This window comes from Rhipicephalus sanguineus, chromosome 6 (assembly GCF_013339695.2).
Source record: "Rhipicephalus sanguineus isolate Rsan-2018 chromosome 6, BIME_Rsan_1.4, whole genome shotgun sequence".
Taxonomy (NCBI): Eukaryota; Metazoa; Arthropoda; class Arachnida; order Ixodida; family Ixodidae; genus Rhipicephalus; species Rhipicephalus sanguineus.
The window spans coordinates 40,758,009-40,784,431 of NC_051181.1; the positions used below are offsets into that span (position 1 = coordinate 40,758,009).

General features: G+C 46.8%; 1 protein-coding gene across 1 annotated transcript; it reads right to left on the bottom strand.

Moving 5' to 3' along the window:
• Nucleotides 1–10,315: 10,315 nt before the first annotated feature.
• LOC119395724 (thiol S-methyltransferase METTL7B) lies at nucleotides 10,316–24,530 on the bottom strand. The gene is made up of 3 exons (XM_037662734.2): nucleotides 24,026–24,530; nucleotides 22,301–22,450; nucleotides 10,316–10,598 (listed from the first exon to the last, which is right to left on the bottom strand). The coding sequence occupies exons 1-3, from the start codon at nucleotides 24,509–24,511 to the stop codon at nucleotides 10,365–10,367; spliced, it is 870 nt and encodes a 289-aa protein (XP_037518662.1). The 5' UTR covers nucleotides 24,512–24,530; the 3' UTR covers nucleotides 10,316–10,364.
• Between the last annotated feature and the right edge of the window lie 1,893 nt (nucleotides 24,531–26,423).

Below are 26,423 nucleotides of genomic sequence, written 5' to 3' on the forward strand. Positions count from 1 at the left end.
AATACGTGGACTCCGCATATTGTGAATACCGCGCAAAGATGGCATCAACAAGCACATAATAAACACTAATGCTCCATACACACTCCTTCAAAGCGTCGTGAAATGCGAAGAGAAACGCTACGCGCGTCGTGTCTTCCCTCTAGCTTGGCCGTTACTTCTCGCAGGGCGAGCAGGGAACGCGGTGCGACAGCCAGGCGAGCGTCGGAGATATTTGTCGATATGGATGGATGCTATGAGCAAAATATTCTAGTACAGTCTACTATGAGTGAGGCTTGCGCTAAAACCGCCACCTTACGGTGTGTTAAGCGTTGACGAATTAAACTTGTAATTGGAAAGCCGCGGAATGGGACGGCGCGGGTTTTTTTTGTTTTTAGTCTGGTGTCACAGATGTCACCGCCCCGTTATCAAGGAGACGCTCATAACATCCATCCATGCAAGATCACTGTGAGAGGCAAGTGTCAAAGATATAAGGAGCGTTCATGACAACCCCATGATGTGTTTGGCGGTAGCTCAGTGGGCTAAACGCCCGCCAGCCATCGTCGCGGACCGGGAGGTCATGGGTTCGATTCCCGCCAACAGAGCTCTTTCTGAAAATTTTTTTCTTTGCCATCTGATGGCATTCATTTTGCTGACGCAGTTCCGTGACAGAAATACGTCATGAAAGTCTTGGTGGACCCCGGCATAAAACACTTTCGTGTTAAAAAAAACAATGCAGCTTCACTACTGGGAAACCTGAGAAGTGAGTAGCACGGCCACCCAGCAATTCCCGTTCGCAGAGTTCCCGCTGCTCCATTTACCAAACCGTCGATGACGCCAATGCTTGAGGTAAGCATGCAGGATTTCGCCGGCATGAGTAAGATTTTGTTAGGGAGATTCGCAAACTCGGTGTGCGACATGTGCGCTACTTTTCGCTGCGCTTAGTTTACCGACTTCCTGCTTGTTACAGTAGTTGAGATATGTGTCACCGCGTGACGTGTTCTCTGCACAAGTTTTTCACCTCGGTCGGGGCCAAGGAGGTTTAAAAAAAAACTTCTGGAGTGGAGGTCCCCTATGCGCGCCCACGCGAGCGGGTAAAGCCAGGAAAACCGGTTGGCAGCCATCTTGCTCCAGGCAAGTGGCAGCGCAGCTTGTGCGCGGGCAGCGTAATTGTGAGCTTCCGCGGGGGGCATTTCAGCATAAGAACTGGATAGTTAGTGTCACGTATTTGGCCGAAATTTTTTACAGCGAAAGCTGTTATGAGATCATTTCATCGGCCGTTTTTGGCGCCGTAGTTGTCCGCCGCCGCCGCCGGTGTCCGTAACCGGTATCGCTCGAAATAAGAAAAAAAAAAACGAATAAGAAAAAATTCCAGGATGGAAACGAGGTTCGAACCTGGACCCGCTGCGTGGGAGCCCAGTATTCAACCTCTGAGCCATGCCGGTGCTTGAAACTGCTTTGCAAAAATGTCCTATACAGGCTTCATGTCGGGAAGGAACCACATTAGCATATGCAATATAGGGTGGTAGAAGAGTAAAATAAGCACCAAGCGTCGCACAACGCGAACTCTGTAACCAGACGTCACACAATGCGAATTGTGCAACGAATAGGTTGTTGAATGCTTCCAACCCATTACAAAGGGCTTTGCCATAATTCTTCATCGTCATCAGGCACAGCATCAACAAAGTTCGCATAATGCCTCACATGCGTTTAGCAGGTACCAACGCTCTCCGTAGAATGACGAAAAATGGCACAGTGCCTGCTGCCGTACTTCTAAAAAAAAACAATCATTTATAGCGTAGTGGGATCCGCGCAAGTGCACTTGTTTTGGTTTCCAAGGTAGCCGATAAGCGCATCATCCACTTCCTCTTGGTCTCAGTAAAACTACAATGATTTATAGCGTAGTGGGTTCCTCGCAAGTGCACTTGTATTGCTTGCCAAGGAAGACCATAAGCGCATGATCCATTTCCTCGGGGTCTCAGTAAAGTTCTTCGCCCCCCCCCCCCCCCCGCCCGGGCTCTCTCTCTCACGTCAACGTATGTTATACAGCATGACGGGAGAGGGAAATAGCGACCGGGCGTCCCCCAATGCAAATTACATAACTGGTGGGCCGTTTAAAGATTGCAACCCATTACAAAGGGCTGAGCCATAATTCTCCATCGTCATCAGTCGTCGCGTCAACAAAGTGCACATAATGCCTTACAGACGTGTAGCTGGTGCCTCGCTTCTCCGCAGAATGACGAATAATGGCTTAGTAGGTGCTTCCCAACTTCACAAAAATTGTGATTTATGGCGTAGTGGTGCCTTTCTAGTGTACTTGTAATGTAGCCCCAAGAGAGCTTAACGGGCTCTAGAAACGCCGCTCTTCCAGCTTTCGCTGTGACTGTGCTGCGGTTTCAGCGCAGGCTTGGCATTTTTTTGTCCTGCAAGATTAAAGAAGGCAGCTTTTTACGCCATAATACATAGGCTGAAGCCTGCCTGATAACACGTAGAATTCGCTTCCAGCATCCCGAAATGAAGCACATGGTGGAGTTAATAAGTGGTACATAAAATTTAATTCATCTCCGGCTTTTATACAAATTCAAAGAAAAAAGAAGCATATACAATGTGGTTTATACGTGAATCGATAAAGCAACAAATCCACAATAACTTCAAGATGCATCATAATGCAGACAGTCATGAAACTAACCGTATGAAACCTGCTCCCTTAAAAAGTGAACACAGCAAAAGAAGAGATACGAAAGCAGATTAATTGACTAGCTTGCTGCAGCTCTTGTTTACGCTCGTTTACAAATTTTTAAAAATAACAGTCCTTGTCAGCCGCGTTCTTACTCCGCTCTCGGAGTTTTAAATGCGAAGCATTTCTCAGCGACCCTTTGGCACATTCAGCGTATCTATCTACGAATCTATCTACCTAGTCGCCTATGCCTGGGTGCTCTCATGATCGCGTTCTTAACTTGGTGTAGACCAAAATTGGCATGGGAGGGTAAGAGGATTTGACGAACATGGCTGTCGAATTATGACATGAATAACGGGAAAACACTGTCGTGTACGTCGTCAAACCCTTTCCACCAGACACGTGTGGCACATAGCCGTTTACCACTGGCCGCGGTCTACGGTTATGCGCCACAGGTGATTGACAGTTTATATCTACCCAGGAACGGCGAAAGCAGACATTAGCAATTTAAATGCGAGAGCCTTAAGAAAAACCGACATCGGCAGCGTTGACCGGACGAATGGAAAGAATAAATATTAGGATCGCAGCAGGAATCGAACCCAAGCATTCTGCGTGGCAATCAAGTATTCTACCACAGAGGCACGTCAAGTATATAGACTGGTTTGCAACAACAACCTATGCAGGCGTAATGTCGGTGCAACGTCAAGTGAGGTTGTGGTGCTGCCTATCTAATTTTGCAAAAAAGCAATGCACAGTACGCATGTACAGTACTCACGGATTCAAACAGGACATCAATTTCTTTAGTATAGCGACTGCTATGCCCAATTTCTCGGGATAACCACGTCATATCGCGACGAATCTGGTCTCTAAGGATAATGTTGGCTCGGATCTAAGCGTTCGAGTCGAAAATACGCCGATATAACCCGACCTGAAGATGGTGGAAAGGAGAGTATGTGCGTTACTTAGCCCTAAATTGTCCTATTTCTTTCAGTGAGTACTGTACATCTACGATACAGGCGTCATATCAGATTAACGTCTGTGGTGCCAGTGTTGGCTCCGCTTTTATAGCAGTGTAATAAACATTGCACTTGTATTCCTATGTTTCAGAAAGCTATATTGAAGCATTGCTCGACCCCAGAAGAATACATTAACGAAAGTTACGTACGATATCCACATGGTTGCACCATAATGTGTACTTAGTTTCGGTAGTGCTGACGTATGTACCAAATGGTAGCGAAGCTTCCATAGAAGCCCGTACGTTCAGAAAATGGCGGCTCATCAGCTGCTCATGGGGCTTAGCGCCATCTGTGTGAGGAAGTAACACTTCCGACGGAACAAAAAATAAAGCGGATGTGATGCAATATTCGGTAAAAAATTGACGTCATTTTGTTGTCACAAGCGCGAAATTTGACCTCGGAATATTTTTCTTAGGCCCCTGATCGCTAAGGACTCGCGCTACGGCGAGCCGGAAACCCCTTGGCGAGTGCGCTTGAAGCCAACGCTAGATAAACTAATGTCGACCCGTGACTAAACAGCGGTGTTTAAGTGTACCGCCGTTCAATTCGCCTTGGTTTTACTAGGTAACCTTATTCTTGGTCGGGGCCCATCTATGTTTTCAGCGATGTTTCATCACGACCAAACGAGATTTCGTACGACCCTCGAATTGAGTGGTCCTACAGATACAACCGAATGCTGCATAAAACAGACGGAAAGGGGCCACGCACAAGACCATCTGTATCTGCCGCTGACACGGCCGAGGAGAGGGTGTTGTCTTTCCTGCCATTTATATAAGTTCCGTCAGCTTATGACATTTTCATCAATCATCGAATCTGCTATAGGGCAAAGCAGCCACACAAATACAGAGATACACTTACGATGGTTCACAGGCTGAAATCGTAACATCCCCATGCAGGACGCATGCAACTCTGAAATTGCCCATTTACATTTATTACTTTCCAGCCATCAAGCGACATCGATAATACTGGCGCGCAAGAAAGGATTTAAGAGTTTTTGTTTGTGTTACGGTATTCACAATGTTAGGAGGCATCACGGCTTTCATAGCATGCATTTTTACTGTTGCTTTGCACCGCGGTTACAACGCATCCGTAATGTTCAAATACATTCACTTTATGCAAGCATGGGTGGATAGCCCATCGGTTACGACACTCGCCTTTACAAGGCATGCGTCTGACTTCATAGCCAGCATGCCAACACGTGTGGTGCATTTACCGGGCTTTTTTTTTTTTTGAAAGAGCAAGAAATAATGAAACCCTCGCCGTATACAGCTAGTTTTGCCGCAATGTGACAGTAATTCCTTTAGCAGTAGCAGTTGTTGTTGCTACAGCGAACGTCCCGGATAGACGACGGTCCCTGCAAGGGCACTTGCTTGGACTAGTTGGTATCTATTCATGGTTACCGTATTGTGGACCGATTGAGGACGAAGACTGAACCACACGAACACAAGCGCAAACTTAACAACTGAATTTACTGGACGGACACATGATGCTTTTATCAAATCATGATGCTTTTTTTTTTTAAATCAATTTTTCTTAAAGTTTTCGGTTTGTTTGTTTGTAACTATGATAAGCGATTGTATAAAAGCATCATTTGTCCGTCCAATAAATTCAGTTGTAAGTTTGAGCTTGTGTTCGTGTGGTTCAGTCTTCGTCCTCAAAGTGGTGCGCAATAACGTAACAATGGATGGTCCGTGATTCGATTCCCGGAACAGGATGAATTTTCACCTACTAGGAGGCTACATCTTCTGAAAAATCCCTATGAATATCCCTGTAGCACTGTGCTGCACAAGGGTGCATGCAAATTTTATCTTTCATAACACTTCTCCGCCTTGCGTGATTCCGTATGCTGGTTTGGAATGGTGTGTGGCGCGCCATAACGAGCGATCCAGGTGCACACAAGAGCCTGTGCAACAGATTCTGCAGCGATGTTGCTTAGTGGCGTTGCTTCCGGCCAGTAGGTAAATCGATTGATATAAGTGAGTATGTAGCGTTGGTTCGCGGAAGGTGGTAGCGGACCCACAATGTCGCCGTGAACATAGCCAAAACGAACGTCTGGTGGGGGAAAATGACCCGGCGCGCTCATGGTGTGTCTGTTAACCTTGGCACGCTGGCACTGGATACACGACCGCGCCCAGCAACGGACATCAGCATTCATACGGGGCTATAGGTAGCGGGAGGTGATGAGACGGTGTGTAGCTCGCACTCCTTGGTGTGATAATGAGTGTAGAACGTCGAAAACTTGTCGTCGGAATTGCTGTGGGATGCAAGGTCGAGGCCGACCTGTAGACACGTCGCAGCTGACGGTACAGTCACAGCCAGGTAATAAGACCTCTTCGAAGCGCAAGGAGTTGTTCGCAGTTCGGAGGGTCGGAAGTTCGGGGTCTGTGCGCTGAGCAGTAGCCAGGCACATGAAATCGATGCCGGAACGAAGTGCTTGGGTTACGTTGGTGTGAATCCGTGACAGGTCGTCAGCAACGGGGGTGTCGGAACCACTGATATGTCGAATGCCGGTAGTGAACTCGGCAATATAGGCGAGCTGGCTAATTTCGCGTGGCGTGTGAGAGCAACTGTTGGAAGTAATAAAATAAATGACTGGCTTGTGGTTGGTGAAAATAAAGAACCGGCGACCTTCGAGATTGTGACGGAAGTGGCGGACTGCGAGGTAGATTGCCCGGAGTTCGCGGCCGAAAGTGCTGTAGCGAGTTTCTTGCACTGTCAGCTTCCTCGAGAAGAAAGACATGGGCTGCCAAGCCTTGTCAACCAGCTGTTGAAAAACAGCGCCAACAGCTATGTCCGACGCGTCCACAATGACGGAAATTGGCGCATCTGGTATCGGGTGCGCAAGAAGAGTGGCGGAAAGGAGAGCATTTTTGGCAGTACAAAGAGCACTTTCGGCAGCATTCGTCCATAGTATGTATGCGTTGACTTGGGGTTTTCCAGAGAGCAGACTGCGCAGCGGCTGCAAGATGGAAGCACAATGAGGAAGGAAACTGCGGTAGTAATTGATGAAGCCCAGGAATTCCCGCAATTTCTTTGTGGTCGACGCTTGTGGGTAATATTTAATGACTTGAACGCGGAGTGAGACGGGCTGAATGTCACGTTGATCAACTCGATGCCCGAGGAAATCGAGGAAATCGACGCCAAACTCGCTCTTCGAGGCGTTGATAACGAGGCCGTATTGACGGAGCCGTTCGAAGACCTTACGCAGGTCCGATTCATGTTCCACAGCAGATCGGCTGAAAACGAGGATGTCGTCTAAATAGACGAAGCAACAAGCCAGCCCACGTAGTATTTGATCAACGAATCTGTGAAAATGTTATAACACGCACGGCCATCCATGAGCTTACCTTGAAACTGTGGTGTTCACCAGAGTTACACTCAAAACAAGTTTGTTTTCATATAACAGGTACAAATAACTTGCAACAGGAAATAACTGTTGTTTCTTTTCTTCGTCCTCGTTCTTTCGCGCTGTTTATTCGTTCAAGAAATAACTCCTTATTTTCACGCTTTCGCAATACATATATCAAGAGCACTTAGGCGGCATCCTAAAGTATAAAAATTGAGTCCATCCTACAATTGCATGAACTTTTTTTGAGTGGTCCACAACAGTCATGCCATTCCGTAGAGCAGCTCAACATTTTAAAATAGATGGGGAATGTATGTGTGGGTGCAACATACACTAGCGATCCATAGGCTTGGTTTGTTAGTGACAATGCCTGAGCAAGCTCGTAGTATTACCGCCAGTATCCTAAGAATGTTTGACGACCCTTACACAAACCTTACTGCTGTCACAGCCCACCATTTTACATACTTTTTTTCCTACCGTGTGTCATATGTACCTCTATAACGAGGCACTAAAGTTACCACAAATCTAATTTTAGGAATAACTAACAATACTATGTAAACTTAAACAGCGCTCAGGACGAGACACCATAGTAGAAGTACACGGGACGCAGACTAACGAGTGATTTGTTGAAATCACATAAACTTCCCTCCTGGAACAATGCGCGTGCGCAGTGACAGCCATGACCGCGTGATGAAAGCACACTCCCCGACCAAGACCCCTACCCACACAAAAAAATCAAGCTCTTTCCTGGAAAGGTACACAGATGTATCGGTGACGCACTTATCTGGGCCATGTCTAGCTATTCACGCAAGCCGAAGAGAACCTTCTGCAAGCCGAAGAGAGGAAGCGTTGCCGTCAAGAATGCGTCGATACCGCGTGGAGTAGCTACTAGAAAAAGGACGGCACCCGTATAATGCGAAGAGTTACAGGATACCTGGGGGACTCTGGCATGCAATAAGGTTGGCTGATAAGGACGGAAGTTTTGTAGTCATGTCCAAGGGCTTTTTAGAGATAAGGCCTTAGCTGCTGTAAAGAAGAACTCTCGGGTTCCGGTTGTGAAACCTACGAGAGCTATGAGTAGGGCAGTAGCGTTGCTGGATGAACTGAAGCTCGACTGGATGAAGGGAGAGGTGAAGAACAATAGTGTTCAAGCGCTCCCTGTGTTCTTCAGTGTGAAAGCCATAAGATGGAGTGTCCCTTCCGAGCCATTGTCACAGAGCGTGGAACCTGGCAAGCTACTTTCAGCCAGTATCTGCAGAGGCAGCTTAAGGGCTGGCACCTGAGGACCCATACAAGATCACGAGCTCAGACCGACTAGTGGAGCTACCCCAAGACAACCTACCAGGTGCGAACTCGGGCTTCTCGATTGACGTCGAGGGCCTATTTCAGGCGGTTCGCAATTGTATGGAACGTTTTGGAGGAGTGGCGTTTCATAACTCGAGTGGCGTCTCCGTAGGGGGATTCTTGGAGCTCCTGGAGGCATACCTCAACGATGGTAGGCTTCCAGGAAAACTTTTATGTACAGAAACGAGGTATATGTATCAGTTCATGCGTGGCGCCGGTACTCGCTGAGATATATTTAGCCAATATAGATTGCTCGTGGTCTCGGGCGATTATCGTTGAGTGCATCGTTCGTCTCTGTAGATACGTGCACGACTTTTTAATACTTGCAAATACTAACTCTGATGAACACCATGAAGAGGTAGCAAAGCGCATTCTTGAGTGTTTTAAATCCATAGCAACCAAGTTGAATTTTACCTTTGATAAAATGGCTGACTGGGCGAGCTGGTGATTCATGATACTTAAAATACGAAGGCGTAACCTAAACAGGAACTTCGGAAGACACCTACCTTTGGATTGCCTGACAATGCTGCTTTGCAGCTTTTCGATTTAAGGTTCTTTTTCAATGATAGTAAACACCTATGCTACTCGTACTCGCCATGTTCAAATAAGGCCCGCTTGTCTTTTGATTCCTCTCAATGTAAGCTTCTCAAGAGGGGCATTGCGGTGTCATGCTTGAGGTCATCTTTAACGAAGTCATGTCACCATAACGTCAAAGATAGTTTCTCTTCCCAGGTGAATCGTCTGCGTAAAAATCCCTATTGAAGGTCATATGCCGCCGTACGACTGCCGCAGGCGAAAAAGAAACAGAAAAGAGAGACAGGCAAGGCAGGCGAAAGTTTCAATTGATGCCATATGTCCACAAGGTGTCGCATGGCATGAAAAGGGTGGCGGGAAGATTCGGCGTTGACGTTCTTTTTTCAGCGCCTTGCAAGTTGTCTCGTTTGTGCGCCATTCCTGACACAAGTAAAGAACGATGGGTGTGGCGTAAAACACAGACGCGCGTACGTACCTTGCAGAACGGAAGTGGCTTATGAATTTCCCCTGACATGTGGAATGGCTTATGTGGGGCAGACCGATAGGTGTATTAATAAGCGTTTAATGGAACGCTCTACTCATTAGTAGATGACCGTGGGAAGCACCTGTTCATTGTAGCACATGTGCGAAGAAGTGCGAGCCCATTTTTAAAAGCACGAAGGTGTCAGGGCGAGCGAAGGGCCAAAGGGCGCGTGACATGCTGGAAGCCTCGTGGATAACTAGACATGGCCCTGAAAAGCGCGTCAGCGATACATCTGTGTATCTCTCTAGGAAAGAGCTTGATTTTCTTCTGTAGATGGGGGTCTTGGTGGGGGAATGTGCTTTTGTTACGCGGTCATGACTGTTATTGCGCACGCGCATTGTTCCAGGCGGGAAGCTTATGTGATTTCAATAAATCAATTGTTAGTCTGCGTCCTCTCTGCTACTCTGGTGTCTCCTCCCAAGCGTAGTTTAAGTTTACATAATACTACGTCTTACCAACTAGCCCCCAACACACGCTCCTAAAAATACTTTATCACAAGTTTATGGACATGCCCCTTTTCCCATGCGCCCGAAACTGTTGCCTGTGAATCCACTTTGTAAGTGCGAGCTCGTGTATACACATTTGTTCCGATCGTGTGGGTGGTCCTCATTATTTGGTAGCGTTAAATCGGACACGACTGAAACAAATCATACTGAAGCAAACGACGCAACAAACGTAGTAAAATAGGCACGACGTGCTTTTTAATATGTGCATGTCTCTGTAACATTCCCTTTTGAATATTTATTATATACACCTCTCCATCACGGAAAGTTTTACACATACAGCAAAATGAGGAAGATGATACAACATAACGATTCAACGCTGATCGTCACGAAGACCAATAGTTCTTGTGCTTGATTATTTGCTGCCTTCAGAGCAGCTTCACCGCGTCGCAAGTCACCTGGGTGTAGGTTTGAGCCTGAGTATAAGCCAACTCATATGACTCGCCTATACAGTTGCGAAGCCGTAGACGTGGTAGCTGTACTCGCAGGGAATGTTAATGTCGACCTCATCCATCTTTATCTCAGAGAAGCCAGCTTTCGCTAAAAGGACGCCGCTGTCTCGATTCATGTAGCAGCCGCCGGTGAAATACTGGACGAGGGGCGCCAGAGTATCCTGCAGGAACCTAGCACGGGTGCCTTTCGGGTGTCCAACATGCTCGGCAAAAAGGAGACGGCCACCCTGCACATCAAAAGTAAGGTATTTCTGTATGGTATTGGAGTAATGTGCAGCAGCATCGTCATCATCATGCTGTGCAACTGCATCATCATCATATTGAGTCCATTATGTTCAGGGCACATGTTTGTCAGATGGTATTTAGTGGTAGCGTGGGAACAGCTGACCGTCCGACAGGTACAACTGGGCAGTGCTGCAATAATATAAACGTCTACGATAATGGTGATTCCTAGCGGCACACATGTATACATAGCCTTTTCAAGCTTCTGATGTTTTGTTTTCTCTTCATAGGAACTGTTGTATCCTGTTTACGTTTAGATTATGCAATTATGTTGATTGACAATACTTTATTTCTGTATATTACGCTTTTCTTGTGTTATTTGTATGCTACTGCTTCTCACTCATTTATTTTTAGGTAGCGGGAGGTAGTCAAGCTGTTTCAGTGCAGCTTTTACTCCCGCCATCTTTCATGTATTAACTAAACATGAAAATAAAGATTCAATTCAATTCGATTTTGGTCAAGAACTGGTTCGAAGGAGTATTCGTCGAAGGAGTTATGCTTTCTTCTAATAGTTTACAGTTAGAGATAACGGATGCAGATTTTAAATTGTGCTATATGGCGTAGCGATCAGGCTGGTTGGCGGTCCATGATATTACGTAAAGCACGAAAGAAAAATATACACGAGAGAGAACGAAGCCAATACAAACAAGCGCCACTTCCACGTGCACTTTATTATTGGGGCATACAGAGTTACGAACAGAACCGTGCGCTTGTTCCCTTCCTCTTCTACATAGACACGAGAAATCGAAAAAAAAAGCAACTAGCCTGATAAGAAGACTAGAGCATCGGGGATATAAAAAATATAGTTGAATTATGTGAGTTGTCACTGCTGCGGCACCAAAATAACGAGTCTGTCAGACCGGGCATAGAAGGCACACCTACACACTGTCTGTCTATCCTGCGCATTTCTTACGTATATATTGCCACGTGGTTCTGGCAGCGAAGTGTGCAACTATCAAACAGCTAAGGATGAAAGTTTGAGGGGGTGACGTGTCCACACGACCAAGATTTCATGACATATGCACGTACCGCCATCTCTCGTCGGTGACTGCGGCGGCCTGCCGTGACTGAATCGGAAATAGGCGAAAAAAACTCTATCTGACGAAAAAAGTTACTCGTCAAAAACGACTCCCGGTTTTATACAGTAGAGACTTATTTGAACATGCTGTTAAAATTACAGTGTCGCTCCCCAAACCGCGTGGCTTTCTGGAGTGTTTAAATTTTACAATGGGATCTCATGTGTTTCTAATGGGCGGTGTTCAATTGTCCTAGGAAGCCAAACGCTTTGTAGCGCAATACTGCAATTTTACCAAAACGTTCCAGTAGGTGTTTACTGTATAGAACCCTGAGTCATTTTTGGTGGCTTGCTTTTTTCAAGAGATATTTTTTTTCGCCCATTTCCCATCCAGTTATGGCAGGACGCCGTTGCTACCGCCAAGAGATGGCGCCACGCACAAATGTCCCCAAATCCTGGGAATGGATAAGAAAGTGACACCGACTGTACAAGTAACAACCAAAGCATAAGCAATTAAGTAGTACACAGTACAACGATAGCGGCGAGCATGGTCGTCGGGCCTTGATAATTTGCTCAGCGGCTGAAATGCTTCGGCCGTTATACATGTGGCATCGTACATTCCAGCGTTTTCACTAGTGCTCGCGTTAGTTCCAGAATAGACTCAACTACCGGCGCCGTGTACGCAATCTTACCACAGAATTCGAAAAGAATCATAAAGGTTCCCGTACATAATGGTGTGCCTGTACCGATGATAGCACTTGTACGAGTTTTACCCAGTGGCATAGGGCCAGTGACGTAGCCAGGGGAGGGGGGGGGGGGGCACACCGGACCCGTGCCCCTCCCCCCCCCCCCCGAAATGTTTTTTGCCATGGCATACTGATCTCAAAATGAGACTCGATCACATTTGCCTGCCCGACCCCCACTTCAGATCAAGGAGGTGCCCCTACCGAAAAAAATTTCTGGCTACACCCCTGCCTGGGGCCACTAGAAATTCTGAATATGTACGCAACGAACTGCCCCCGGCCCCTGAAAAATCATCGTTTCGATGCTGTAAACTGAATAAGAAAGCGAACAACAAAAAGTATATGTATAGTCGGGAGCAATATGAGCTGGTACACAAAAACTACTTTTAAGTCTCATAGCGGCTAAATACAGTTGGCAAGCGCAAAGGTGTTCATAACACTAAATACTCTAGCCGAAAGGTATCTCCTGCCATTCAATACACCCCATAGATTCGGTACTCCAGCTCAAATTGCTCACAATAGTACGCAGGAGAATGCCAGATGGAAGTGACAATGGAGTTCGGAAATATCGCTAGTGTACGCGGAATGGCATGCAATGCACTACAGCGACAAAGTGAGGTTGTGCGTGACGCCACTGAGAGTGAGTGATGGCGTCGGGAAGGACCTCGTTGTCCAGTGCATCAAAACGTCGAAGTACCTTGAATGTCCCAAAGTATTGTCAAAGTTTTCTACCGAGCACACGTCACGTCGATGCAACGACGTCCAGACCCAAACGCGGTCGCCGAGGTCATATGCCATTTGACGTCGACAATTATAACGACGGCTGTCCGTCGTCCGCTGGTTCTTGATACGCAAATGGGTGATTTGTCCGGCTTATATATTCTGAAGCTAAATAGCGATGTCCAGATTGTTTTCGTCGGAAACTGCTGGCAGCAAGGTCGGCAGAACTGTTGCCTGTCTTCTTCGTTAAACCATCGTGAACGCTGTGATGTGCGTTTTTTCTTGCACTGTTAGATCGTAAGCGAAGGTTATTTACGGAAAGATGGCATGCCGAGTTCTGTGTTCGACGCCTACGTACTCTATTAGCATGTCGCAAAATGTTTATTTGGAAGCGCCACTTCTCCATGGGATATGGTGGGCACTTGTTCGTCAGTGACTTGTCTTGTTCTACTGCAAAACTGCTTGAATATCGTCCACAGTAAATGCTGTTCCTCTATTCCTGATGAAGACATTTGAGGCGCGGCGTCGTAGCTTGGTGTTTACGTCGATGAATTTCCCTACTTTTGCGGACGTAGTTTGTTGCACGACTATTTTTTCGGCGTAGCGAGTCAAGTATAGTCGGACGCCACCAGGATTCCTTGATTCTCTGATGTCAACGTTCGAAATGAACCCCACTATGTAAAACCCAATCCGGATCGGCTAAAACGGTCGACTAGGTGGAACGATTGGCTGAAGAAATCCCGCTGGCCTTGTCAGCGGTGCCTAGCGTCGCAGCAGTCTCGGCGTGTCTTCACATATCTAGCGATGACTGCGGTAATGCGCTTCAAGTAATAGTTTTTTTGCATCCTCGTAAGAGTTCGCGGTAAAGCGCAATGCCCAGCCGTTATGTCGTCGTGCAGAGCCCGTGGAACCTCTCGCCGCTATGCAGAAGGCACAAGGAAAAAGCAGTCAGCTTGTACTAGCGAGCAATGTTCTGCAAAAACGTTGTTTTGCAAGCAAAACGATGCATCTTCGCATGAATACCTGAGGAACATCGGTGGTTTTATCTTCCCTGTGTTACGCCAAGCTACTCAGTGCTGCTTTTGGCTAAATCTCTTTATCTCACATTTCACAGAAACATATCGTCACTACAATCACTTTCCAACGGCGGGTCAAAGGGAACATAACAATGTTTCCGTTCGTTCTTGTACACCACGATGGTGTAGAACTCCTAGAAAGTGAGACTTCAGGGTCTAAGTCGGCCTGAAGTGTCCCTGAATTTTTTTTTAATAAACACGAAGGGGCAATGGTTGGCTGAGTCTTTGAAGGCACTGTCATGTACGTATGAACGAAACTCTCATTGAGCCCGAATGATTGCTGGTCCTATTCTGTCGTGAAATAATCTTGTTTAAGCCTTTGATAGAGGCCGGCGAGCGCCAGTGATGACCCTTTTAGGGGCGAAGCTCCTTAAAGCGGCACACGTTCGTCCCCGTCGTTGTGCGTAACCAGTCTTAACGCTAGTACCAGAACTTGACCTCCAAGGTGGTGCCGGTGGGAGATTTCTCCTGTGCGTTGTTGAACAATAAAAAATGCGCAGCGTGCGCGTTAACTAAAAGCCGAATTCTTCTGTCTCTCATTCCCCATTAGCAGCCATTGGCATGTTCTAGTAGGAAACGTTAGTAGAAGTAGAAGTGTAAGTGTTTGCTTTTCTTAACGCGAAGTGGCACTTTTCAGGCTTCTGCGTAAGTTCCGATGAGCGGAATGTTGAAATACTGCTGAAAGGCACGCGCGGGAAAGACTGCGGGGAAGAAGACGACATCATCAACGTATAGCAGACACGTATGCCACTTCAGGACTACCAACTCAGTGTGCATAACATGTTGAAGCGTTTCCGGTGCCGGTCAAAGCCCAAACGGCATGAAATTGAACTAAGAAAAGCTGCCAGGCGGGCTAAACTCTGCCTTTTGCTAGTTTCCTTTGATTTCTCAGGATCCAGTGGTCAGATCCATTGACGAAAACTATTTTACACAGGTAGTCCAACGCATCATCAATCCGTCAGAGGAAGTATACGACCTGTTCCTGATTCTCTTCAGTCGAAGAAAATCCGTGCAGAAACGCAAGGTTACATCCGACCTTTTTAGCTAAGACTAAGTTTCGATAGAGGAAACCTTTGAGCTGTTCGCGTTTATGCCTCTGAAAGTCCGGATTAATTTTGAAACCTCGTTCACGTAGTCGTACCATCGTTGCTTGTTCAGTAGAGCGCGAGAGAACAGAAGTCACTTACTGCTGCAAATTCTTCAATGTAGGGGATTTTCGTGTTTTTCCTTAGCACAGTTTGCGGTGCCGATTGATGGCTTCCACGTCTTTGGGTGTTTCAGTGCTGGTGTGACCTCACAGCCCACCTCCTCGCTGCCTGCTGGCGAGTGGTGGAGTGGTGGCCCACGTAACCAGGGAGGTGTACATGACGTCCTCCTGCTGTACGCAAACTCATGTCTCCTGTAGCGGGAGTACGTTGGGTTCCTATAGCGTGAGGCGTGCGCACAGTTCTGTGTGACGCGCTCCCAGAGACTAAACGTTCGACTGCAAAACAGAGGACACTCTCGGTTCTCCCGCATTAACACTCTATATCGGTTCTCCCCTTCCTCTAGCCATTCAGCGCTTTTGGTGGGGGCGACAGAGTGCGCGGCAGCCATGCACTGGTGGTTAGCCTCAGGTCCACAGGTGTAGCGCTCGCTTATGACTCTGACTGCTGCACCACAGTGTTTCTTGACGTCGTCACAAGGATCCAGTGTTGTGGTCAGTTGACACTCTACCACCGGCTTCAATTGCCGCTCGTTTCTTTGCGCTTGTCTTTTTCGCGTTCATTTACGACGTCCGCATAGCTGCGCCCGCCAGCTTTATTTGATGCGATTTGCAGGCCCTGACGGTCTTTGTTTCTGCCTCTCTTTAGCAGTTTCAGTCTTCAAGGAGGTTCAGAGGACCCGTCACAGAGTCTCGACATGGTGTTTTTCCTACCAGTACCGGCAGGACGGTTCTTGCGTACACTCGCTCGCGCTTGGAGTGTCATCGCAGCGGGCGTAGCGTACCGTTGCGTGGCTGAGGCAGCCGCACATGCCGCACTATAACGGCGGTGGGTGACGAGGGTGCACTTACCACTCCATGTTGAACATGGTCACCTGGTTTGGCTTAGCCCACGCTCCTAATTGAACGCATACCCCTAAGCGCATGTACTCACGATGGCGGGAAAGACGCGCAACTACAAATGCAACAGCTGACTTGAAGGCAGCGAGCAGCTGGTACGCCGTGTGTAGGCTATTGAAGTCGTACACCAGTATTCTCATATCACCACTTCGCTGGCTGCCTGGCACATATCGATACCCCCGATAGGTGTGTTCTCCACGAGGGTCGTGTAGGCTTCCTGAGCGGGTACATCCGCGGCGACGACGTTGCGTAAGCAAACATCGTCGTCATAACAAGCGCAAAGCAACAATCGCTTAAGGAAGAGACGCATAGACAAGACGAGTGTAATACATTAACTGAACGTTTGCTGACGAAAACAATGGCAGCACGCAGACATGCGCAGAAACACAAAAATGATGAGCAGATGGCGCTGTCGACACAGGTGTGAGGGTTCTGCTAGAGGACGGACGTGTTTTTCGTGGGCTCCGGAATGACAGCGTCAGATAAGTTTTTTTTTTGCATGATTCGAGCTTGTTTTTTTAGTTATATGAGTGCATAAGCCACTAGATTGAAGCTTTGAAGCATAATAGGGCTTACAATTTTGTACTGTTTCGTGTGTGACAGTCGCCTGGGTTTTTTTTTTTTCTTTCGGTCACCACGTGTCTGAAAGGCACACATGTGCTTTGAAGTATAGCATACTTGCGGAGTTTTGTGATACCATTTGACTTTAAGTGTATCGAATCCGCCGTGTGAACGATCTAGACATGGTCAAAAAGACCGTAAAGTGTTCAGGGTGCGGAATGGGATGGAAAATAGAGGTTTGTACGGATGAGAAGACAGAGGGAGCTGACACCAAGTGTAAGCAATGCGAGTTAGAGGCGAAAATGGAAATAATGATGGCTGCCCAGAATAAGCTCATGGTAAGAATCGCCGAGCTGGAGATTGCGTTGGCGACAGAGCGGGAAAAAACGATGGCTATGGGGGAAACGCTTAAGTCAGCCGAGGAGGGGTTAGCGAAGGTAGTCATGATGAACAAAGAAGCAAGCGACAGCGGGAACAGCGGGGCATCGACCCCCACAGTGGTAGACTCGAAGGGGGAAACAGGTTTGGAAAAGACAGGTGCAAGGGTCACAGGACCCAGCTTCCGCGAAGTAGTTTTGGGAAGGGGAGGGGACAAAGCAGCAGTGGCACGCGCTAGTAACCGAGGCAGTGGCCAGGTGCGGGACGGTCCAGCAGAAGAGTCGGAGCACGTGATAATCGCCGGGGACTCGAATTTAGTTAGATGCGAAGAAGCAGTCAAGGAAAGGGTGAGAGGCGACAAACGAGTTTTAATAGGGAAGTTCCCGGGACATAGGCTGGGATCAGTGATGAGACAAGCTTGCGCAAAACTCGCAACTAAGGCTAACGGACGTAACCTCGTGATAATCGCGGGAGGTCTAAACGACGTCTTGAATGAAGAATCAGCCGAACTAGCGACCACATTGGCGAAAGGGGTCGAGGACATGCGCGCCATTTCCTCTCAGGTGCAGATAGTGGTATGCACAATACCGGATGTACCAGTGAGAAATATCAACTTGCAAAGAGCGGTTGTCGACGCAAACAAAGAGATATGGCGAATTAGTCGAGAGAAGGGCTTCGAGGTAGTGGATATAAACAGGGAGGTGCACAGGTGGGGCGGTTTCCAAAGAGACAGAATTCACTTCGATAAGAGGCTTGGTCATGAGGTGGGCTGGCGACTGGCAGGACGCGCAGTAGCTTTTTTGGGGGGCACGCGGGCCCTTCGGTGACCACGGTAGCTTGTAATGAGGAAAACAACCAGGGGGACTCTTTGACAGGCAGTATATCGAAAAACCAGAGAAAAAGTAAAATAAAGGAGAAGGCGCGTGTTGCAATTAGTTACATAAACATGCAGGGTGGCAGAAAAAAGGCAAAATGGTTAGAGATTGAGGAGCAGTTAAGCAAGGAACAGATAGGTGTTTATGCGGTTACAGAAACACACCTTAGAGACTTGGAAGAGCCACCACATATTGACAATTATATTTGGGAAGGATGTAACAGGATCACCTCAGAAAGGAGAGGTGGGGGTGTTGGAATGCTAAATCATAGCAGAACAAAATTGGATAGAGTGAAACAAACGTGTTCAGAGCACATGTGGGTTTCGGGCACAGTAGGTGGAAAGAAAACGTGGCTAGGTGTAGCTTACTTGTGGACAGGCAATAACTGCAGAGAAAAGAATCTGGAGATAGTGAAATGCATAAGCACCGATATCAAAGAATTTGGTCATGGTGCCGAAATAATCCTTCTAGGGGACATGAACGCTCACATTCATGACCTTGACGGATATTCAGACACCAATGGCAAGTTATTGCTAGATCTCTGCAAGCAACGTAGTCTTGAGATAGTTAACGTGGGGCCTAAGTGTGAGGGGCAGATCACGTGGGAAGTCGGAAACCGGCAATCGAGCATTGATTATTGTCTCATGACAGAAGGAATATATGACAAACTTAGAGAGATGAGAATAGACGAGGAAGGCGTTACCAGCTTGGGTAGTGATCATAAACGCATAATATTACAAATGGGATATAAAACTGATAATAAGAACATAGAATCAAAGTTTGGCAGCTTGTATCTAAATGACAAACAAATAACAAATATACCCGCAAGAGTCGAGGAAAAAGTAGACGAACTACCAGGTAAAGACTGGAAGTATAGTGAGCTGCTACATATAATCACAAAAGAAATGGAAAAAGAGAAGAAAACTATTTGTTGGAAAGGAAAGAGAAAGCCAAAAATTTGGTGGAACAAAGAAATCCGGTAGGCGATCGAGAAGCGACGTGGGGCATCACGGGAGCACAGACAAGCAAAAAAGGAGAAGCGGCCACAGGACGAAGACAACCAAATATGGGAAATATATTTAGAGCGAAAATCCATTGTGCAGAAATTAGTGGAGGCAAAAATAAAAGGTGAAAGTGAACGCTGGATGACAGAGATTCGCGAAAAGAAGAAGGCCACGCCTAGGATATTTTGGAGCCACCTAAAAGCGCTGGGTAGGAAGTCTGTCACAATGCAACAACATATGGTAGATGAAGGAGGAAATCAATTGGAAGGGTATGAAGCGCTAGGTTACATCCGAAAGATAACAGACGATTCGTTTAAAAACGTCGCCCAGGGGATTCCCCCGGTGAGTAAAAGTACGCAAGGGAGTGCAACCGACGAAGATGTAGTACTAGAGAATTTCAATTGGAAGAAAGCCGAAGGAAAAATTCCTACGCGCACTACACCGGGCTTAGATGGGGTTCCCGTCAGCCTCATTAACGAACTCGGACATAACACTAAAGAAGCACTGCTGAAAGCCGTAGAAAAGTGCTTACAGGAGAGGGAAATACCAGACAGTTGGCGAAAAAGTAGAATGAACTTAATCTATAAAGGCAGGGGAGAAAAAGATAACATTCGCTCGTATAGACCGCTAACCATTACATCGGTGCTATACAGGTTGGCGACGCAGGCAGTAAAATTAAAAATAGAAGCGTGGGTAGAACAAAATGAAATTTTGGGAGAACTTCAGAATGGATTTCGAATCGACAGGCGGTTAGACGATAATCTGTTTGTTCTTACCCAGTGTATAGAAATATCGAAAATAGAAAACAGGCCCTTATACGTAGCTTATCTAGATATTACCGGGGCGTATGACAACGTTAATCAGGAAATTTTGTGGGATATACTGAAAGAAGTGGGCATAGGTGACGACTGTATACAGCTTTTGAGGGAAATATACCGAGAAAATACAGTTTGTATAGAATGGGAAGGAATAAGTAGCAAGGACAGCGTTGAAATTAGCAAGGGGCTGAGTTAGGGATGTCCTTTGTCCCCGCTGTTATTCATGCTGTACACGGTGAGGATGGAAAAAGTGCTAGAAGGTAGCAACATTGGATTTAATTTGTCACACAAACAGGTCGGCACGATGGTTGAGCAGAAGCTGCCAGGTCTATATTATGCTGATGATATTGTCTTATTTGCGGACAGTCAATATGATATACAGCGACTGGCAGATATATGCGGAAGAGAATGTGAGGCTCTAAGACTAGGATTTAGTGCAACAAAATGTGGATTGATGGCATTCAATGATCACGAAGACCATGCGGTCTTTATACAGGGTCAAAAAATACCGAGGGTAAGTGAGTACAAGTACCTCGGAGTATGAGTAAATGAGGGGGATAGATATATGGAGGTACAAGAGAAAGCATCGGTAGCAAAGGGAAAGAGGAATGCTGCAATTATGAAGCACAGAGCTTTATGGGGATACAATAGGTACGAGGTGCTTCGAGGGCTGTGGAAGGGTGTCATGGTCCCGGGGCTTACATTTGGGAACTCAGTAGTGTGCATGAAGTCAGAGGTACAATCAGGAATGGATGTAAATCAAAGGACGGTGGGCCGCCTCGCGTTGGGCGCTCACGGGAAGACGACAAATGAGGCTGTAAAGGGTGATATGGGATGGACAGGCTTTGAAGTGAGGGAAACTCAGAGCAAAATGAGATTCGAAGAGAGGCTGAGGAAAATGAAGAACAGTAGATGGGCAGAGAAGGTTTTCAGGTATTTGTATAGAAAAAGCGTTGACACGCAGTGGAGAAAAAGAACTAGGAGGCTCACCAGTAAATATACGGCTAGCAGTGCGGGCGATATGGCAACAAGGAGCATTAAGCGGAAGGTCAGGGAGGTGGAGAAGACTTATTGGATGGCAGCGATGGAAAAGAAGCCGGCTCTGAGTAACTACCGAAAGGGAAAAAACGAAATAAGGAGGGAAAGGTTTTATGATAATTCAAGGGGAAGCGCTTTACTGTTTGAAGCAAGGTCGGGCTGCCTTAGAACGCGTAGTTATAAAGCGAGATTCAGTAACGAAGAAGAACAATGTACATGCTGCGGGGGAACTAAGGAAACGATGGAACATGTACTGATTGAATGTGGCGATATTCACCCAGGTATACGTGTGGGCACGAGTCTACATGAAGCCTTGGGTTTTAGGGACAACAATGGAAAGCTGCACACGTCCGCGATAGAAATAAGTAAGAGACGGTTAGAGTATTGGTGGCAGAAAAGTAGAGATAAGAACAAAAATAAATAATGGGGGAAAAATAAGGTCATTCTGCCTTAAGAGGCAGAGAGATGGACCGTGAATTTATATTTTTTTTGGCATAATAACATAGATTTAATCAATGTAGATAAGGTATTAGGCCAACATGAAACAAGGAAGCTTTTTTTTTCGAGCCTGGTGGCAGACATGTCACCGCCCCGTTTTAAAGGGGACGCTCATAGCATCCATCCATCCATCCACTACATTGTCGCTTCAGATACGCTTTCGCCTTGACATGCAAGGCCAGGAAGGATGTGCTCACACATTTAAAAGATTCAAAACTAAAATAAAAATCCGCATAGATTTCCCGAGATTGCTGCGCAGGACACCTGCGCTGGACACGGGCGCCCTTAAGGTGTTCAAACGCACAACCAGTAATCCTGAGCAGTGGCGAACTTCCTCCGCTACAGAGTACCCCCCCCCCCCCCCCCCGCGGTTTTAAAAAGCCGTGTCGCGTCTTCTATTTTGTTTCTTCCTGGGAAGGGATCAGATATCCGCCTGAAAGTTTTGCGAGAAACGCATGAACAGTTTGATTCCCGAACTATTCCATGTTTGTAATCATACGAAGCAACCGTATCGTCAATGAAGCAAAGTTGAAAATGCATTTCTCTGGTGAACCATTTCTGCAAAAAATTGATAAACTTGTTAGCTTATAGCATTTCCGACTTTATTTATCTTACTGCAGGAATACCGTGGGAATTTTGGTCTCCACAGTAACTATATGCAAGCAAAATCTACGACTACAATACAGAATTCCGCTCATATTATTTTTGGCTGTAGCCAGATCTTGGGTGGTCTGTTTTGACTCTCCCCCTTAGTAGACATTAACAGAGTACTTTAACGGCCAACGTGGCATTAAATGGCGAGACAAGGTTTTCTTACCTTTCGAAGTACACGCTTGATTTCACTGAGAAGCTTCTCGCCGTCCTTCGCAGTGCATAAGACGTAAGTAAGAATGACGGCGTCGAAGTGGCCATCTTGCAGCATATGCATGTCCTCACCGTATCCTCGAACAGTCCGCACCAACTGCACCTGCGGAGAAGCAAACTAGCATGTGGGGAAATCCCAACGAAGTTCTCGAGGAACTAAATAGAGGTTTATGACGTACTTATGCTTTTAACGTGTAATGGTACAGCTAGTACAATAGGTGAAATGTATAGCAGGTAGATATGTTATCCCGCTTTAAAAAAAGTTTAATAGGCTTTGTAAGGCAGCATAGTTAGCTGTATAGCCTTCAAAAGGAAAAAAAAACGTGATCGACATGTAGAAGGGATACAACACACTGCGCCAGCTGCCGACAACCAATTTGGAAGCCGTGCGTCGGCTTCAAGGAGTGGCATAGGACACGAGCAAGCTGCAAGGGAGATGCGAGCTGTACCATATATATATATATATATATATATATATATATATATATATATATATCTGCGCTGAATCGCGAGGAGTTGTTCAGTGCTAAGAACCATTCGTTCAGGCAGAAAGTAATCGGGTCCTAGACCACTCAACATCGGTGCGGTGCCAAACGTTTCTTCAATTCTTAAAAGCACATTTCAACATACTAGATTTCAGACGGGAAAAACCAGAGCTGGACACGGGACGGTGAAAGAACGACTCACAAGGTCGCTGAACTAACAACCACTAGTTTATTGCTGGGAATTCCGTGGTGCAGCGCTGTGTGTTCCCGTCTTAATCATGTACCACCCATGTACTGGTAACTGGTAGAATCATGTACCAGTTAGGCGCAAGGACTCCTTCAACCATACTAGCGCAGATTGCTCATCTTAAGGTAATCTTTCAGAGCCACCTGGGCTAGTCTTCAGATGGCTTTGTAATCTGCATGACATCTTAACTTCATCTAAGACGAGGATTCCGGACAATGTGGGCTGTCAACCTTGCAAGAAACCAGCATGTGAGGCATAAGCAAATGTGACGCCATGACACATAGCTAAAAGCACTGCTTCCGATTTGTACCACAAAATCAAAGGCAATTTCACGTGTGACACAGTTGCATCTATTTGCTCGAATGTTCCGTCTGCAGATTGCAGTACATTGGACAAACATAAACGCCCTTCAGATACCGATTTACCAACCATAAGTGTCATTCTGCCACTATTCTTAATTTTCCGCTATCAAAACACGTGCGTATTCGGGCCACTCATTTGATAAAGTCAAATCTACATTCCTTCAATCTGGTTTTAGCTCCCACCACGAAAGAGGGCTTCGTTAATCGTATTCATTCTATAAATTTGCACACAAATAAGTGTTCCCTTGCCCATGAACAAGAAAAGTTGGAAGCACGCTATGCGAAGTCGCTAAATGAAGATATGCTGACGTGCAGTCGGAGTCACAGAAGCGCAACGTGAGGCCAATGTAGCAATGCCCATGGCATTGCTTTCCTGACTGCGCATTAATATGACTACCTACTTCGCGAAGTCCCTTCCACTATAATCCCAAGCAACATCGGGAAAAGTGAACAAATCCCTATATACTGACCATCCCATGTGTTGAGCGCGAGACTGGTGAATCAAGTGTCAAAAAGAGTTCAATGCGCCAAAGATAGCGTAGCTGTGCCCTGTACATGCGAAAATGGCAAATAAATTGTTTTACCTTCCTGTTTGCAGCCAGGTTCTTCTGAAACTCTGGCTCGAAGCTGACGTTCGGTTCGAGTCTCCAGTACTCAATCTTGCGCTGTATGTACGGCATGTTCGGTCCGTAAGCAGCGCCGACTTCAAGAACACGCACCGCTCCTTGTGCTCTCAGCGAAGCGTCGTGAGATACAATATTGTCCAGTCCGGTCATCACCACGCGGCGCACAGAGCCGTAGTCATCATACCAGAGGCGCTGCATCACCAGGTAGATGAAGGCGAAAAAGATTTCTCGCACGCGGAGACTAAGTGCAAGCGCGGGAAAAATCAGTATGCCAGCTAGTCCGATCAGGCAAAAGCAAACGTGACCCAAGAAAATACGCATCCAGTCGAACAAGGAGATGCTCTCTGCCGTGGACAACGTTAAGGTTTTTTCTGGGTGCGAATGACATTTCTCTGTTGTTTCCTTTGACAAAGCTGTTGCGGTTACAGTCCTAACTCTCGACATTTTGGGCGTTGTCTTTTGTTACCGTTTTAGTTGTTTTTTTTTTTCGGAGGGTATGACCGAATTTATCAGGCTATACAGCCTTCTACTGCCTGAGTAAGCGTGTGTAAGGTCTTGTCCAGGCGAAGGTCTCGGCGAGTTGACTGTCGTGGGCCGTGCTGCAAAAAATGCACAACCTCTCATTCACGAGTTCAGACAGCTTGAATGTCATATGTCGGAAAATTGCGCGGACTTACCAAGCTGCCACCGCTCAGATAAAGGCCTGCCTAAAGAAAAAAGAAAATAAGAAATATTAGCAAGTAAAAGATCAGCGCGTTTCTTAAGAAAGAGCTTAGTATCAATGCTGAAATTAGATAAGAGACGGCCAGCATTCGCCGTACTACAGCAAAGATATATCGCACTTGTCAAAGATTTGGCTCTGCACGCTTGTCTTCGTAACTAACTTGACAACGCAAGCTCATTGCTTGATTTAGGAAACAACTACAATAAGAGCTCAGTATGTGCCCTTCTTTTCTGGGGATGCACAGAGCCGCACCTAGGTTTACGAGCAATGGGCCAGCGCTGTGATGCAGTGGTTACAGTGCTCGGCTGCTGGCCCACCGGTCATACGTTGGATCCTGGGCGCGGCAGTCACATTTTGATGGAGGTGAAATGCTAGACGCCCGTGTACTTGCAGTAAGGCCCAAGGTTAAAGGAGCCCAGGTGATCGAAATTTCCGGAACCCTCCACTACAGCGTTCCTCATAATCATATCGTGGTTTACAGACGTAAAACCGCAGACATTATTACGTCGCCAACCAATGTGACGCAAACTCATAACAAATGTCGTCATGATGCCTCGTACAGAAACAGAAAATCACTTTCCAGAAAGCTTCGCATTGTCCAGCGGCTGGACGCTCTGTAGACCCTAGTGGGAGTGGACACGTTTTGCAAACGCTTCCGCAAAAATAATTTTTTTCCTTCTCAAGTGAATTAATGGCAACATAAGCCGCTACGAAACTTCCTACAGAATCGGCGACATACCGCACGGTACGGAGAACTTTATTTAAAGATCCGGAGAAGTGCCACCCCTTAGGGTGACACCGCGGGCCGCTCCCACGTGGGGACAGTTAGATCTAGCCTAACCGCCGCATCGCAGGCTCTCTGGACAGCCCAAAGTGGATGCTGATATTCCGAGCTCTTGAGGGCCGAGCTTCATTTCTGCTTTGTGAGGTCCTTATCCCCACGTAACCAGGGGCACCGATAAAGCATGTGCTCTAAATCACACGTTCCCCCGCAGCCAGGGCATTGCGAGCTGAAGTGACTTGGAAATAATGCATGAAAGCGAGATTCGGATAAGAATTAGTTTGTAGCATCCTAAGGGTCATCGCCTGTGGTCTCGTGAGCTTTTTGTGTGGTGGAGGAAGTACTCTTCTTTCCAGATAAAATGCTTCGTGAATTCATTAAATGTGAATAAAGTTTCTTGGTACTCCTGAACCCTGCTCCGTGACAAGGCTTCTCCTTTCGCGCGGAGAGTTAGTACGCGCGCTTGGGAGTGGGCGATGTCGTTGAGGTTGGTGAGCGAGTCGAAATTTTGACCTAGGTGTGCCGGGAACCAAATAATTGTGTGCATAGTTATGGTCCTGTTCTTAAGAACGTCATGTGCCTCTTTCGCTATGGAGCCCGAGGCAAACGCCCTGACTGCCGATCTGGAATCCGAGTAGATCTGCGTCCTCTTGTCATCCAAGAGTGCCAAAGCAATAGCAACCTGCTCCGCTTTAGAAGACGTGGTCTCAGTCAAGGAGGCCGACGAGATGATTTCACCTCTATTATCTATTGCGACCACGGCATAGTGAGATGAGCAACCATATTGTGCCGTATGTACGAAGCAGACCGATTGAGGATCATCCTTGATCTTCTTCAGGATCGCAATCGCT

What these genes read in the sequence shown, in the direction of transcription:
- LOC119395724 (XM_037662734.2), bottom strand. Translation starts at nt 24,511, where the DNA reads ATGTCGAGAGTTAGGACTGTAACCGCAACAGCTTTGTCAAAGGAAACA. An exon ending in ACCTGGCTGCAAACAGGAAG is followed by an intron (nt 22,451 to 24,025) that starts GTAAAACAATTT and finishes GCTTCTCCGCAG; the next exon opens with GTGCAGTTGGTGCGGACTGT. An exon ending in TCAAGCGTGTACTTCGAAAG is followed by an intron (nt 10,599 to 22,300) that starts GTAAGAAAACCT and finishes TTTGATGTGCAG; the next exon opens with GGTGGCCGTCTCCTTTTTGC.